This window comes from Camelus bactrianus, chromosome 2 (genome assembly GCF_048773025.1).
Source record: "Camelus bactrianus isolate YW-2024 breed Bactrian camel chromosome 2, ASM4877302v1, whole genome shotgun sequence".
NCBI classification, from domain to species: Eukaryota; Metazoa; Chordata; class Mammalia; order Artiodactyla; family Camelidae; genus Camelus; species Camelus bactrianus.
This window is the reverse complement of record NC_133540.1, coordinates 105,819,759-105,836,265: the sequence shown is the minus strand read 5'-3', so window position 1 is coordinate 105,836,265 and position 16,507 is coordinate 105,819,759. Positions and strand designations below refer to the sequence as shown.

Below are 16,507 nucleotides of genomic sequence, written 5' to 3'. Positions count from 1 at the left end.
TCTCTTTGAAATTTTAGATCAAAGTGCTTCATTTTATCTCCTTAATGATACCCTTTGCTACTCAGTAAAAGGAAATGTCTTTACTTAACATTTCATATTTTGAAATTAAAAAAAAGATCCCACACTGATTTTGAATCACATTAAAAAGTTATTTTCTACACTGGGGCTCATGAAATCAGCTGAGGAAGTGAATTTTTATAGAGCTATCAGCCTGTGGGCTGCAGCCCTCAGATGTGTTATTTGCACAGATTTAAATTTGGGACATTTCTCTTAAGAATCGGATTTCTCCTGCCACTGGGAGGGTGTGGCACCATGGGTCCTGTTCTGCCAGGGGGCAGGAAGTCCTTTTCAGGCAGGACACTTGTTTGCCGGTTCTCAACATCCCCCCCCCCCCCCCAGTCAACCTGGCTTCTCTTCCTCAGCTCTGTTAACCTCCTGGCCCCTGAGGGTGTTGTCAGGAAACCCAGGAGCATTTATATGAATTCATACTCTCCTATGTCGTCCTCAGTAACTCGTGTCAAATACAGGTACACAGAGGTGGAGTTCTGACCTCAGAGAAGTCATTTGGCCTTGACTCTGTTTTCTAGTTAAGGAAATGAGTTCAGAGATACTGTGCTTTTGCCCAGTCGGATGGCAGAGGAGCTCTGGCTTCGAGTCTCCTGCTTTCTCTTGTAACTAACATTGGCCTGACTTCCAGGTATCCCCAATTAGCCAAATAATTAAGAAATGAAGGAAGGGAGGGAGGGAAGGAGGGAAAGAGAAGGGAAGGAAAGAGGGAGGGAGGAAGGGCTGAACACAAAAGGATAAACACTTGTGAGAAGCTCTGCAATTCACTCCTATGTCATTAGGCTGGCTTTATTCATGCTTGTTATGTACTGCTCCTTTGAAGTGTGTTTTTTAAAAATTTTGGGGGGGAGATAATTAGGTTTGCTTGTTTGTTTATTTCTTTATCAACAGAGGGACTGGGGATTGAACCCAGGACCTTATGCATGCTAATACTAAGGGCAGCACTCCATCACTGAGCTATACCATCCCCTCCTTTGATCTTTTAAAAGTTAATCTTTACTGGGCTCTTACTACCCAAACTCTAGTCTAAATATTTACACGCAGTAACTCATTTCATCTGCAAACAACCGCCACGGGGAGGTGTTATAATTCCTGTTTATAAATTTGGAAACCGAGGCATAGTGGAATGAAGTTAACTTGCCCAAGGTCCCACAGCTAGTCGATACTGGAGCTGGATGTACAGCCAGATTCAAACAGCAAGGGAACACCTGCTTTGAGGTTTTGTTGCCTCTGTTCACAAGATCCACGGGAGAGTAAGGCGAGAGGCACTGTCCCTTTCTCCAAGGCAGTGATTGTCACCGCTACTGGACCCAGTGAGCTCTCCCTAGAACAAAGATTTTGTCAATCCCTTTAACTGTCCTAAAATGAAATTCATGGATAAAATCACTCACTACACATATAATTAAAAATATTCAATACAATATCCTAATGGTAAATGGAAAGGAGAAAGAAAAGGAGAGGAATTTATTTCACAACGTAACAGCTTCGGCAGGACGCAAATGAGAACCTCACGACCCAAGAATCACCAAGATGTGATGGCTGCCAATCCAGGCCCACGCATGTTTGCTAGACTGGCATCTCACACACCAGAGCGGCTGTTATGTGATTTCTCTTCAAACCAAGCAAAGTTGGATCTTCTTTTGATTTGCACAGTAGTTATATATCTGGAAAATTCAGCATATATTAAGGCAGTGTGGAAAACGCTCTATTGGTAAATTCGGGATTAGGTTTCTCCACAGAAAGAAATGGCAGGACATTCCAAGGTCCTGCCCATGGACGTCAGGTCTTTGGTGGGTGGACTGACCCATGCACTGTAGGATCTCTGTTGTAACCAAGTCCCATCCAAAGAAGGTCCATAGCACACCTGCCCCCACTCCCAAACATTCTGATGCCACAGATGCCCCCACCAATTCCACAATGACCACTAGAGGGCAGAACTGTCCCCACTGAAAACCTAGTTTGTCAGGTTTCTCAAGTGACTCTACTTCTACTTCCCACCCTTTGGGGAATAGTTTATATCCATTAGGCAGAATAACACTAAGGAATTCAGAAACCTCACATCTGCAACCTTCCCTTTCTTAGCAGGATGCTCCAGTCAATCAGGTTAACTGGTTTTATAAATTGTACGATTTTGTATAACTGTTTTCTAGTTAAGGAAACAAGTTAAATAGACATTGTGCACCTCATTGTACCATGGCAACCAGTGACACTGAATTGAATCATATGCCCACATACTTGTTGACATACAGCACTCATCTTTGAACTTCTCTCTGGGATCTGTGGTGGTAATACTATGATTACTTACAATCCTAGGGTAAGTTGGCCATCCTGTGGCAGATTTCCAGTAATCATCCCCTCTGACAAGCATTTGCTGGACGCCACCTATGGACAGCTGGGTGTATCAAGATGAGTAAGATGTAGTTCCGATTCAAGGAGCCACGTCTGCATGGGCTCGGGCATGACAGCAAACGCCTCTGATAAGATGCTCCAGGTACTTTATAAAGAAGCCTGTTATCTTTTCTCCTTTCCAGGAGCTCACAGTCACGTAGGGGAAGGTGAAGCCCCACATCAACACTTAGAGTTCACGATGGGAGCTGCAGGAAGAATGAGGAGGTGCAGAGGGCCCTGGCAGTGCATACAAAGGGCGCCTAACTCATCCTGGCACAGGGGAGATTGGACCTGAGCCTTGAGAGGGGAAGGGGCGGGGAGGGAGAGAGGGGTGCTGGAAATGAGGGGGAGAGCAGATTAGGCAAAGGATTCATACAAATGCAGAGAAACCCCATGAGTGTGAAAGAACAAGGAACACTGCGGAAACTAGACAAAGAATTCAGGGAAAGAGTGGAGAGAGAAGCAGGGTCAGAGCAGAGACCTGGAATACCACAGTGGCTGCACAAACACCAAATGCAAGGGGGATGAAGGATTTTATAAGGGATCGTGACCTAATCTTCATTTTAGAAAGAAGAGACAGCAAGACTCAAATCAAATCTCTTGACATTTCCAAGGGGATACTCACCACAACCTGCGCCAGCACCAAAACACCCGGGGGGCTTGTCTGACGAATGCATTATTACTTCCACAAAGATTCCAAGTCCCAACACCCTAAAACCACGACTACTTTGGAGAACACAAATTCCATATTTTGAAAGGTAGTTAAGCAAGTAGTGGGCAACATTTATGAAGCACTGCTGTGTGTTCTGTGGTGTACCATTTGATCTTCACAGCCCTGAAGTCGGGGTTGTTACCACGCCTGTTTTGCAGATGAAGAAATCAAAGCAGAAAGGTTGAACATTTTGCTAAAGGCCTACAACAACAGAGCCAGGATTTGAACCCAGGTGGTCTGCTTTGAAACTCTACATTCTTTACGACATGTATCCAGAAGGCCTAATTTTCTCAGGAAGAAACATCCAACCTACTTTTCAAAAAGTTTGTTTGGGGCAAAGTGATCGACTGTGTGATACTGTACATCCCCTACAGATGGAGGGCACGGGATCCATCAATAGAGTCGATGCTGTGTTCAGAGGACACAGGGCAACACCGTGCGGGGAGAAGCTCTAACAGACAAACACTCCTCCTTTACACCTGAGAAACTTGTGAGGCCAGAAGGTGGCTGAGATGGATTTTGGAGTCACAGTGTCTGGGTTAGTTTTCTGGCTCTGTTACCCATAAGTTGAGTGACTGCAGGCCACTTACTTTACGTCACCATGTCTCAGTTTTCTCATTTGTAAGATGGAGGGTCTGATGGCACCTTATTGCTGAGGGTTGTCCTGAGGAATCACTTTAGAATCACTGTCTCAAATCACCCACGTTCTAGTTGGGAGGGAGCTGCATAGTGGGTCCACGATAAATAACAGAAAGCAGGTGAAATGCCCTAGCATAAAGATGAGTGGCTGCGGACCCGGGAAGGGCAGATGTAACTGCTGACTGCAGCGCAGGGAGCAGGGGAAATGGCCCCGTGGTTTTGTTAGGCAGTTTAGATAGCAATGAGCACTGGGCAGGGGGAGAGGAAGGGGAGAGGAACAACCCAGAAAAAGGCAGTGTGCCTGCATTCCGGAAAAGGGACTCCAGAAATTTTTACTTTCTCTAAATGAGGGCCAGTAAGAGAAGCCAGTTAAAGTCAAAGCGCTGCAGCTGCGCATGGGCGGGGCACCTGGCATAACCTGACCCAGTGAACCTGCTCAAAAGGGGGTGGGCGAGCCGGAGCGCAGGGAACCTGAGTTGTCAATCAATCCACCAATCAATCACGAAACCAGGAAATAAAAACAGGAAAAACAAAGGAGCAGCGCCATTTTTCCTCTCTTGGGTTGGCGTGTCCCCAGTTCTTGGGAGTGTACTGTGTTTTACTATTTTTTACTTCACTAAGAAAAATCTTGCTTACATCACGCTTTTTGTCTCTTGTCAAAAAAATTTTTTTTGCTTGACTAAGAACGAGGTGATTCTTATTTTCCTTTTCCCGGTAACACTAATTTTGGTGCCCATGACTCGGATCACGTGCTTAAACTTAATCTTTCCCCCTTCATTGCCCTCTCCCTCCCCAACGCCCGCGGAGCACAAGCTCCTGGGGCCGGCTGTGGGCAGGCGCTTCCATCTGGACCCTCTAACCCTGACTCACTCCTCTGTGTTTGCTCCCCCTTTCTCCGGCTATTCCAGGTGAGCAGCTCTCCTGCTCCTGGGTCACCCACCACCCACGGGGTTAAAACTGGCTATTACCTTGGACTGCGGGGACACCCAGCACACGGTAAGACTGTGGCCATTTCCCCCTTTCTGGAGCGGAGGCTGAGACATCAGCTTCCATCCCCGAATCAGGACCCTAGGACGCTAGGCATTGCTAATCCATGGCTACCCTCTAGGGTGCATTTGGCTGGGGACAGAGGCTGAGACTCAGCCTAGTCCATGGGCTCTTCACCTTAGGACTCTAGGCTCTGATAACCCCTCCGTATCCCACCCTTGTTTTTCAGATGGGAAACAAAGAGTCTGTCCCGGCTGGAACTCTTTGGGCTGCATATTGGCCAACTGGGACCGTTTTAATCTACAAACCCTCAAAAGAAAAACACTTATATTCCTTTGTAATGTTGCCTGGCCACAATATCGACTTCCCTGCGAGAAAGCATGGCCTATAAACAGAGCATAAACTCAGCCATCTTGTTCCAGCTTGATCTCTTCTGCAAGAGACAAGGCAAATGGTCTGAATACCCTATGTTCATATCTTTTACTTGCTGAGGGACAGCAATGATCTCCTAGAAGGATGTAAGTTAACCACTCAGGCAACGGTTACACCTAATAACCTACTGTCCCTGACACCCCCTAGGGAGGGGGACTCTCCTAAACCTACACCCTACCCTACTCTCCCTACCATATACCCGTCATTTCCTTCATACTCAGGAAATACACTGTCGCCTCCATTACCTTTGATAGCTAAGACCCGCCCCCTGGTAGAAACAGGTGGAGAATTTGGTCCTCAATTCATACATAAGCCATTTTCTCTTGTAGAACTGAGACAAATTAAGACTGATCTGGGAAGCTATTCAGATAACCCAGACAAATACATAGAGGCATTTCAACACCTCACTCTGGCATACGATCTCACCTGGAAAGATGTTAATATTATCCTTGGCCAACCCTATCTGACACAGCACAGGAAAGGATTCTCAGAGAAGCCAGAAAATATGCAAACAGTCTACATCTATCTAACGACAAGTACCGCACAGGGGAAACAGCTGTTCCCCCAGGGGACCCTGGATGGGACTATAATGACCTTAACAAAAAGTGGGAAAGAGACCACTTTTTAATCTGTTAAGGCAGGACTCTGGGCAGCCTGAAAGAAGATTACAGTTATTCTAAGGTGTTAGCTGTTAGCCAGGAGCCTGGAGAAAACTCCACTGCTTTTTCAGAGCAGCTCCAGGAGGCACTTACTAAGTACACTAACTCAGACCTCAGCTCTTATGAGGGATAAATCATCTTAACGGATAAATTTCTCACTCAATCTGCCCCTGATATTAGGCGAAAACTCCAAAAGCTGATCCAGGAACCTGGAGTAACTCTTGATGAAATGCTAACCATTGCTGCCACGGTTTTTTTTTTATCATCGAGAGCAGAAGCAAGAGGCCAAGGCTTAGGGAAGGAAAGAAGGAAGGAGGCCAGGCCTACCTAGATGACTGCGGCCCCTCAAGGGCAGCCACCATCCTAACGTCCCCGGCCCCCAGCGGCCTGAGTAAGTCCAATGACAAGTGCAGCATCTGCCACCGACCTGGTCCCTGGGTCAAAGAATGTCCCTACAGGGACAAGCCTCCAAGATCTGCCTGCTCTCGGTGTAGCCAACAGGGTCATTGATGGCCCTCTGTCCTTTGAGCCAAAGTGGCTCACAGGGGAAAACCGGCCCAAGACCTGCAGATGGTCGTCCAGGACTGAGGAAGCCCCTTCTATCATACCCAACGCAAGAGCTCTCCATCACTGGGCTGGAGCCGCGGGTACACATAAATGTGGCGATAGGACAGTAACTTTTCTTACGGATACCGGGGCCACCTACTCTGTCCTGACTTCCTTCTCCGGACCCGTCTCCTCCAGTTTCTGTGCCGTTATGGGAGTCACAGGTAAACTGACCTCAAGATTCTTTACTGCCCCCCTTTGTTGTTGATGGGACGAACGCTCGTTTGCACATTCTTTCTTATGCGTGCCAGAATGTCCTAGACCCCTTTTAGGCCGAGACCTTCTTTACAAGTTAGGAACCTGAGTTATCCTGGGAGAAAATCCCCAGACTTTCACCTCTTTACAACTCCTCGCTCTCTGGGGAAGGAGAAAGACCTCCACACCCAGAGGCCTGGGAGAATAAAACTGATCCTGCTGCCTGGGGTCAAGGCGTCGCAGGGCGACAAAGACGGCTGCTCCCGTTGTCATCTCCCACAGAGATCCCACCTGGCTCCCTAATCGAAAGCAGTATCATTTAAAACCTGAGGCAAGGAAGGGCCTTCAGCCAATAATTTCTAAGTTCTTACAGTGTGGAGTCCTAATTCCTGTTAACTTCCCCTGCAACACACCTATCCTTCTGGCCATTAAAAAAGATGGGACCTACAGGCTGGTCCGGGATTTACGAACCATAAATGAGGCAGCAGTACCTCTTCACCCAATGGCTCCGAACCCCTGTGTGCTACTGGGGAACATCCCTCCAGGAGCCCAGGGGTACACGACCTTAGACCTAAAGGGGCTTTCTTCTGTATGCCCCTTAGTCCCCAGTCCCAGTGTTTATTTGTCTTTCAGTGGGACTCACCCAGTGGGTACCAGCGCCAGCTGCCTGGACAGCACTACTACCACAGGGGTTTAGAGACAGTCCTCACCTCTTTGGGCAAGCTTTGGCCCAGATTTACAGGACTTACAGCTTGAAAAAGGGACTATTCTCCAATATGCAGATGACCTACTTATCTGCCCCCTTACTCGAGAACAGGCCATCCAGCACGCAATCCACTTTCCAGGTCCAAGGCCAAAATGGTCAAACAAGATGTCACTTATCTAGGAGTTGTTCTGACTCCTGGAACCTGTAGCCTTTCCCCTGAATGAATTCAGGGAACCTTACAACTCCCTAATCCCACTACTCGAAAATAGCTCAGGACGTTTCTCGGACTAACAGGTTACCGTAGGCTTTAGATCCCTCACTATGGGTGTATAGCCCAACCACTATGTGACAATTTAAAGGGTAAAGATGACTCAGTATCTCTTGGTGGGGTCTTTCCCAACAAGAAGCAATGGAAGAATTAAAAAACCTCCTAGTAAGATCCCTGGCCTTGGGGCTTCCAGATCCCACAAGACCCTTCCAGTTGTATGTTCATGAGAGAGGAGGAAGAGCCTTGGGGGTCCTCACCCCATGGCTGGGTCCTACCCAACAGCCCATGGGATACTGCTCCAAGGGGCTAGATCCCACTGCTCGAGGCTGGCCTTCCTGCCTAAGAGTGTTGGGAGCCCTGTCTTCTCTCCTGGAGGAAGCTTTTAAGCTAACTCTGGGGTCCCCTATACAAGCATACGTTAACCACCAAGTTTCTGATCTTTTTAAAGGCAAGGGACATTTCTGGCTCTCAGACACTCGGCTTCTTAAATATCAGGCATTATTATTGGAAAATGCAGATGTCACTGTCTCCGTTTGTGGGACACTCAATCCTGCTACACTGTTACCATCACCAGACGAGTCTCTTCCCTTTCACCTATGTCGTGAGACCCTGTCCATTTCTCTAGGAGCTAGAACAGATCTCACCGACCAAGGCCTGGAAAACCCTGATGAGATCTGGTTCACTGATGGGAGCCACATATTCTTTGAACCTCTTAATGATCTGCGACTGCTTTTCAAGTGACTCTCCGGTGAGACTGTCCCATCACCCTAGGGGACTACAGATCCCTGTTAGATAAACCTCTTTCTTAAATGTCTCCTGGCTCTCATCTTTTCTCCTCTGGGGCCCCCACCAAACTGTTTTAATACTAATCTAAAATGTCTCTGACATTAGGGTCCCTCGTTGACTCCTCCTTTAGTTCACTGGACTAACACTCCAACGTCTGCCTTCTAAAACCAAACCAACAGAAAGCACAGAAATCAGTTATTTTTAAGGCAGTTTTTTCCGATTAAGTAGGTATGACCCTTGTTTGCCCCTTTCATCCCCTGGCTAGGGTTAGCTCTATATATTTGATTTCTGTCTTTTTAATCTTCTTATAAAATGTGTTTCTTCTTGTCTAGAGTCAAACTTTAAATGGCTATATAACAAGGTAATCAACCAATCAGCCAAGACAGCTTTTATACAAGCCACTCGATGGATACCGACCCTTCACTCACCACCTGCCCAGTGACAGCCAGCTAGTCTGGGACCTCAACAAGCTCCATCATCACCCAGATCAGCAGGAAGTAGCTAGAGCGGTCATCACCCTCTACGTCCCAAAGATTTGGGGGTCCTATGACTAGAGGGGGGAATGTTAGGTAGTTTAGATAGTGATGAGCACTGGGCAGGGGGAGAGGAAGGGGAGAGGAACAACCCAGAATATGGCAGTGTGTCTGCATTCAGGAAAAGGGACGCCAGAAATTTTTACTTTCTCTAAGTGAGGGCCAGTTAAAGTCAAAGCGCTGCCGCTGCGCATGGGTGGGGCGCCTGGTATAACCTGACCCAGTGAACCTGCTCAAAAGGGGGTGGGCGAGCCGGAGCGCAGGGAACCTGAGTTGTCAATCAATCCACCAATCAATCACGAAACCAGGAAATAAAAACAGGAAAAACAAAGGAGCGGCGCCATTTTTCCTCTCTTGGGTGGCGTGTCCCCAGTTCTCGGGAGTGTACTGTCTTTTGCTATTTTTTACTTCACTAATACAAATCTTGCTTATATCATGCTTTCTGTCTCTCATCAAAAATTCTTCTTTTTTGGGTGACTAAGAACTGAGGTAATTCTTATTTTCCTTTTCCCGGTAACAGTTTGACAGTCACTCTATGGCCTCCTTGGATAGAGAGGCCAACTTCTTACTGCCTGTGACAGAGCCCTCTCCCACCCACTGCTCGTGGCCTGTGGATTTATTTTACCATTTGCTTTAGAAAGAGGTATTGGATAAATTTGCTTTAAAATGATTATTCACTCCAAAGCCAACAGATTGTATTTTTAATTGTCCGAGTGGATAGATAGTTCCCTCGTATCTTCTGAACTGTTTATTCTCACTGATGTTATTCTTAGCTGTTCCTCATGGTGGAGAATTTGTCAGACTGACTTAAAGTCTATAGGAAATTTTCTCTCTAAAATGAGATAACCAGAAAGGTTCCTGAAAATATATACAATCACAATTAGGAATTTGATACATTTTTTTGGGTCTGGATCAGTTTAACTTGGCATAACTGAAAAAGCTTATTTAGTACATGTTCGGGAAAAATAAGGATTTACGGACACATTGAACTATAAAGGGAGCAAACAAGTATTTTTGTATGTACAAGAGTATTTAAAAATTGCAATTAAACATTAACTATTAATGAAATTATTCTGACAGAAAATTCTTATTTGAATTGCTTGTTACATAGATTGTACTTGGAATAAAGGCAGAATGATTAAAAAAAAATACATTTTCCAATAATTTTTATTAGCCTGCTAGTGAAACAATCCAGGTTAAGAAGAGCTTTCTTCATTGAAATGAGCAGCTCTGTATTACTGAAATGGAAGCTTTAGAAGCCATAAGCATCCAAAACCAAACTTTAAATGTTTGACGTGTAAACATTTTGACGGATGACGTATTGAATTTATGGGAATGTCTTTCAAGTTTGCAGTTTTCTTCTGGCTGTATTAGACGGCATCTTAACTGGCAGGGTCAGGGAAAACACAGTGCTTATTTTAAGGGGGATGGAGTTGAATGTGAAAAGTATTTGGGGGAATTCACAGGTAGCTTTTCTGTACATTGTTTTTCTGTGGTTTTGCCGGGGGCACCCACACAGTCCTTGCCCCCGGCTAGACTGTGGGAAAGGATGCCGGGCCCCTGACAGCGAAGAACAAGCTGTTTCACTCTCACAAGCCTAGAGGCTCCTCAGATTGCTCCCCCAGTGCTTCTTTGTGAACTAATCCTGCCCTAGCAGGTTTCCAAACTGCAGCTTCAGTTGTTTCTTTTACCGAGGGATTCTTATTTTTGATTAAGCTCTTGTCCTCAGTTTTCAGTGTTTCTTGTATTTTTGTCTCACGTGGCACTTTTAATATTTTCTGGTTACTTCCTTCCAATTTTATTGGCTAAGTATGGCCACTTTCTCCTGAACTTAAAAAAATTCAGTGGGTTTAGAAAAACCTTAAGAAATTCACCCTATGCGAAAGGAAGGGGCCATGAATTAGCTGTTGACTTGCAGGCTGATTTAAATCTGTAATGAGGACCATCCTGGGAGGCTTTTCTGACTGAAGAATCAAAACAGTCGTTTTATTTTAAAATTGTTTTTTTGGTACTTAATTATCAAAACTACCAGCTCTTGCAAAACTAGAGTTAATATCCTCCATTTTATGTTGTGTTTAATGGGATTAAAATGCAGGGATATTTCGTATATCACTGGGGTTGTAAACAAAATGTTAATATTGCTCTTAAATGGATACACCTTCTCAGACTACAGTTAGGCCAGATTTGAAGGTTTTATAAAGCAATCTAGTTTCTAAAACTAGCAATTAAAACTTGAACACTTTTCTTTATGGAATGGAAAGGTTTATTTCATTTTTAATAACAATCAGGACAAAATGTTTAAAATTTGCAGTTTAAAACATGCACATCCACAAAAGGCCAATGACACGTAACACTGCGTAGAATTGAACATTACTCAACTTTTAATAACTATTTATAAAACACAGTGCTTTGAACATCGAGATAAGCAAACCTGAGGAAACTACTATAATCACAGAGTCAACACTCTCCACTCATGCAGCTTCACAATCTCTACAGCAGTTTCAGCAGGAATGGTTTTTCATGGAGCTGAAAATATACGATTTTATCTTTAATGCAAACTGCAATTTTCCATAGTAGCTGCCTTCCAAGGCTGCCTTTTTTTTAACCTAAGAAACTTGAAAATGTGAAAAATGAAGCTTGAAGTAGTTAAACAAACAAACAGTATTTACTGCATTTATGGCTGCTAGTCTAGAACCAGGAAACATAAAAATATATATTTTTAAATATTCTGCTCACATCTTTGCAAGAGCAGATTTACCTATGGAAAGTTGCTGTTAATTCAAAGTAAGCTAGTATGAAATCTAGCTTTTTTCCTACTTAAGGGAGATTTATTTGCTGAGAAGTTTTGTGAGCTTTATTAAGGAAAGTTCTTAGAGGCAAGCTAAACAAAAGTTTCAATTAAATTAGTTCAAATTTGTAAAATAATTTACTTATTAAAAAAAAGTGCAGAGGACCAATTAATTTGCCCACTGAATATTAAATTTCAGGTAGGCCACGAAAGAATTTTATAAGGCAGAAATAAACATCAAGATTTACAGCAAGAGCCATGCATTGGCCTAGGCCACTTTAAATATTAATTCATGCAAACCATAAACCTATCAAAAACACAGCTGCTCTCATACAGAAAATAAATCAGGACGAAAAATGGAAAACATTTATTTCCTTTCCTTCAAAATTTAACTTACATTCCATTTGAATAGCTGTTGAAGGTTAATTAAAATACAGCAAAAAATAAGAGCTTCACAAGTGACTTTCAGTTATTTCAATGTGAGAAAAATCAAACTATGGTCTCTTTAAGAGGCATTATAGAAATGTTCATCATTAAAAAGCATTTATTAGGCACCGAGCTGCATGGTGTTACATCAAGTAATTTATGAAAAGAGTTCTATAGGCCTGGCCCATGTGATGTGAATAGAGTGGGAATTTTCTCAATAAATTTTGTGGATGATTATAGATTTAATTGATGATGCAAGTTTTAGAACCAGGAACTATCCAAGGGCAAACTGCACTAAAATAAACACTAAGAATCATTTAGCTTTGTAATAAGGATGACATGGTTATAAAGAAAACATTGTGAATATGCAATCAAGTACTTCCTGATTAGCATTCATTTCCTGAAAGAACATCTTAAATGACAGATTCTAAGTGACGTACAGTGCACACAATGCAGAACAAATCGTGTGACTTTCACACTGGTTATTGAGAATGCGAAACTGCAAAATTAAAATATAACGACCAGAATAAATGTTGATTTCTTGAATTCATTTCTTTTTCCTTGGAAATTAAGAGGAATCACTTAATTAAGAGGATTCCATTCAATGACCATACAGTTCATGTAAATGGCTGACATTATTGAATAGAATACAGGTTCACCTGACTTGATTAGAAAAAGTTTCCCATTAACTTTGCTGCATGGCTGAAGCAGGCTCACATGAGACAGAGTAGGGTGGGGGCGGGGGGTGGGCAGCATATATTTCACTTACAATTTACTACATTCCTGAGAAACACTATTTTCCTGCTAATAATTTCTACCATATAGCATCTTTCTGGGTGTGAGACACCAATATATTTTTATATGATGTATAAAATGTTTAGAAAGTCCATGCTCAATATCACTGTGTACTAGTCAACATTAAAGAAGCAACTTCCAGCTTTTCAATGCGAGATGAATGATGATTTTCTGCTGAAAGTAGTATTTTCTGAACTGTAAACATTGTAAAGCAACGGTGTTAGCATTTGCCAGTCCCTACAAGGGACGTTTTAATTGGAGTGTCCCTTATTTCAGAAAATACACTTCAACTGTTTAGTTTAATCTTGGTAAAACTGTTACTTCCCCGCTCCCAGCCTTTGGAAGGTTAAAAAAAATCAGAGGGTTTTCTCTCATTACCACTATAAGGTTGCTGCAGTTGCAATCTTATATTTTAAATTTTATCATGGAGGTCACTCCCTCTCTGCCCACCCCCAACTCCCACCCAAGAAGCTAAGAGATTGACTTAATGTTGATAATTCCAAAATAGGTCCTTGGGACAAAAAAGCACAAATTAGTCATATTTCAGATCATGATCAACAACATTATAATATTAACCATGAGTCTTCTACCCACGTTGAAGAGCTTCACAGAAACAAGCCGTGTTTCAAGATAGAAATAAAACGCTTAGTTTTCTTAAGTCAGAAAATTCAGTGCTCTTATGCTCATCCCATTTTAATATTAACCTTCTGGAGAAGGATGTCACCTATGAGGTGAGGGGAATCGGAGGCAGCCCTTCTCTGTCACAGCTGTAAACTGTTCCTCCAGAGGGATGTACTTCATTCTCGTTTTTCGTTTTTTGTGGTTTGACCTCAACTCTCCCCGCGGAGGCCCAGACAAGCCACTCTGAATATCCGTTCAGTAGACAAAGAGTGTGACATCTGAATTTTGAAGATGACCTTAGACTCTCATACTTGTGGTCTTGCTAGACGTTTGGGTTCATGATTCTCTTAATCTGAGCCCCAGATGGGAAGGGTCTAGGGAGTATTTATGTTCACTCCTTGCCCTCCTTTAGGTTAGAATTATGTATGTGTTATAAATTCCCTTATTTGCAGAAAATGTGGGAGGCATACATGTGACTAAATAGTTAAGAATACAGGTAAGGAAATAAGCAATAACCTAATTTTAAGTCTGGATTGAGAAAAAGGGTGAAAAGGATGTAAATGATTCAACTCAAGGAGTGATTTGAAAATCACCTCTCTTCTCAATCCTAGTTGACTTTTTCAAAAGAGGAAGTTCTACCTATTTTGCTGGTTAAGTCCACTTAAAGGCAAACAGGCTTTTGAATACAAGGCAGAAAGTTTGCTTCAATCTCTGAAGTGTATCTGAAAGCTAGAATTCCTTTTTATTTATTTCTACATGAAAGCTTTATTTAAAAAATAGTGTAGAAAATAGGTTGTGGTTTTTAAACAGCCCCTCCCCTCACCATCTATAGTTGGTAGCAAAGTAAGTATTTTCAGGAGATGTCTTGAAAATGCTGAAAATAATTAAACAGAATAGACATTTAAAAGCATATTAACAGAATCTACTCAAGATGAATAGGGTTCTTTATAAAGTTACAGGCTTGAGTAAAATAGGTGTTTTTAAAATGGGGAACATGTACTACTTCTTTGTCCCAATTAGCAGCGTGTGACTAATTCTGGGAGCTGCCTGACACGTGAAAAGTGAAGTCACTCTCAGTCCTAAGTGCAGGAGGGGCAGTCGCCGAAACACGGGGTGTGCTACCGAGGACAGCAGGCATCTCAAGTGAGAACTAACAGAGAAACCAAAGCACAGGGCAAAAGCTGAGCCTCCGACATTACAAAAGCCCATGCATGTATCCCGCGGGGTATTCCAAACGTCTTGACAGAAGCACGGGAAATCTCACATACATGTGTGAGCATATTTTTCTTAAAAGAGAAAACTTGAAGACAAAATGACATTGCTCAATCTACAGCAGAAGCCAGACTGTTAGAAAAATCTAAATGATGATGAAACCTCATCAGAAAGGACTGAGACATAAACACAGCTTTAAAAAATCAGTACCGTAACGACAGAGTCACTTACCATGAGTGCACTTCGACTTTAACAAATAAACAAGACAAACAAGAAAGAAGCATTTGTAAGGCCGAAGGTGCAACATCACAGATTTTAGTAGCAAATGCCTTGAAATACTTGTTTTTGCAAATCACTCTTAGATTTGAGAAGTCAAGCATGCAGATCTTACAGCAGAACTGGAGGTAAACCTTCTCTTAAATTTCTGGGCAAATGACTACTGAATGAGAAATACATTTATTGAACTTCTTTGGCAAACATTTATCAAGACAATTTTTGACACAAACACTTATTATTAATGTCTTGTTTAGAAATTTTGCTCAGCGAGTCAGTTCCTTAAGAATGCTGGTTTTTTTTTTTTTTCTTCAGCATATTCTGAAATCTAAAACTGGGTTTCAAGAGTCCCTTTAACTTACTACCATTTTAGAGACTTCGAATGGCTGGTCACCTTGTAGCATATCCAGTACACTGACAGTTACAGCCCCAGAGCAACAGCATAAGAATACTGACCTGTTCTCAGTTTAAGGAAACACTCTGGCAAGATACAAGGTCATTTTCCATTTCTGTTTACAAAGACTTAGCAAATACTTTAGAAAATCTGAAAGAGATGGTGTTACAGTATAGTTGCACAGTGCTTATGTCTATAATATACATGAATCTGAATGTCAATCAGTGAGATGCGCTCAGATCCATTTCCCCTCCTGGGGCCAGACTGGAATGGGTCAGCAGATTCCACTGAAGACCTGGGAGCACTCCTTAGAGACACAGCAGAGCTGGCCTCGCAGCCCCTCCCCGTCACCATTCATCGGGTCTCTGCTTTGTGGTGTCATACGCTCTAATCACTTCAGACTGGGAGACGATTCCATTTTCATCTTGAGAGAAAGCATACCCGTCTGGAAGTTAAAGATAAAATAGAAATGATCATCACAAAGTCGCTGGAAATCAGTTATTCTGGGTTTTGAGTGCTCATTTTCTAACGAGGGAACTAATGCATCCCTCCCATCTTTAAAAGCATGAAGGCGTGAATTTTTAGGGTCCGGAAAAGGTACAGACTCAACTGGAAAAGGAAGAGTAAGATGTCGGTGGTGTAGATGAGCTATGAGTTCTGCTCTGTAGATGAATAGACGCTCTCACCCCTTCTCCCTTCAGCATCTCGAGTCCAACCCATCTAATTTTTGCTTCCCAACTATCAGAGGGGTGAGATTCCTGTCAAGTGGGCACATGTGTTCCGAACAGATCAGGCAGATGAGAAGGAAGAAAGAATAAAAACGAGGAAGACAAGGAGGTAAACACCCACGGCCCTGAACAGTGGAAAAGTGGTCTCCTCTTAGACAACATTCTTCTTGGCTCTCAGTACAAACTCATGCCCCAGCCTGGTCCGAGGGGCCTTGGGGATAAGAAACGACCCTCCAGCGGATCACATCTTTAGAAAAGGCCTCTTGAAGTATAAAGAAGCAAAAGCATTAAAC

At 43.1% G+C, this 16,507-nt stretch overlaps 1 protein-coding gene across 6 annotated transcripts in view; it reads right to left on the bottom strand.

Annotated features, from left to right (window-relative positions):
* Positions 1-15,256: 15,256 nt before the first annotated feature.
* ATP8A1 (ATPase phospholipid transporting 8A1) overlaps positions 15,257-16,507 on the bottom strand; it is a 214,507-nt gene continuing 213,256 nt past the window's right edge. For all 6 annotated transcript variants that reach the window (XM_074348531.1, XM_074348524.1, XM_074348539.1 and 3 more), the window contains one exon: positions 15,257-15,931. In XM_074348531.1, coding sequence (XP_074204632.1) covers positions 15,834-15,931 — 98 coding nt within the window. In that variant the 3' untranslated portion in view covers positions 15,257-15,833. The remainder of the gene's footprint in view (positions 15,932-16,507) is intronic.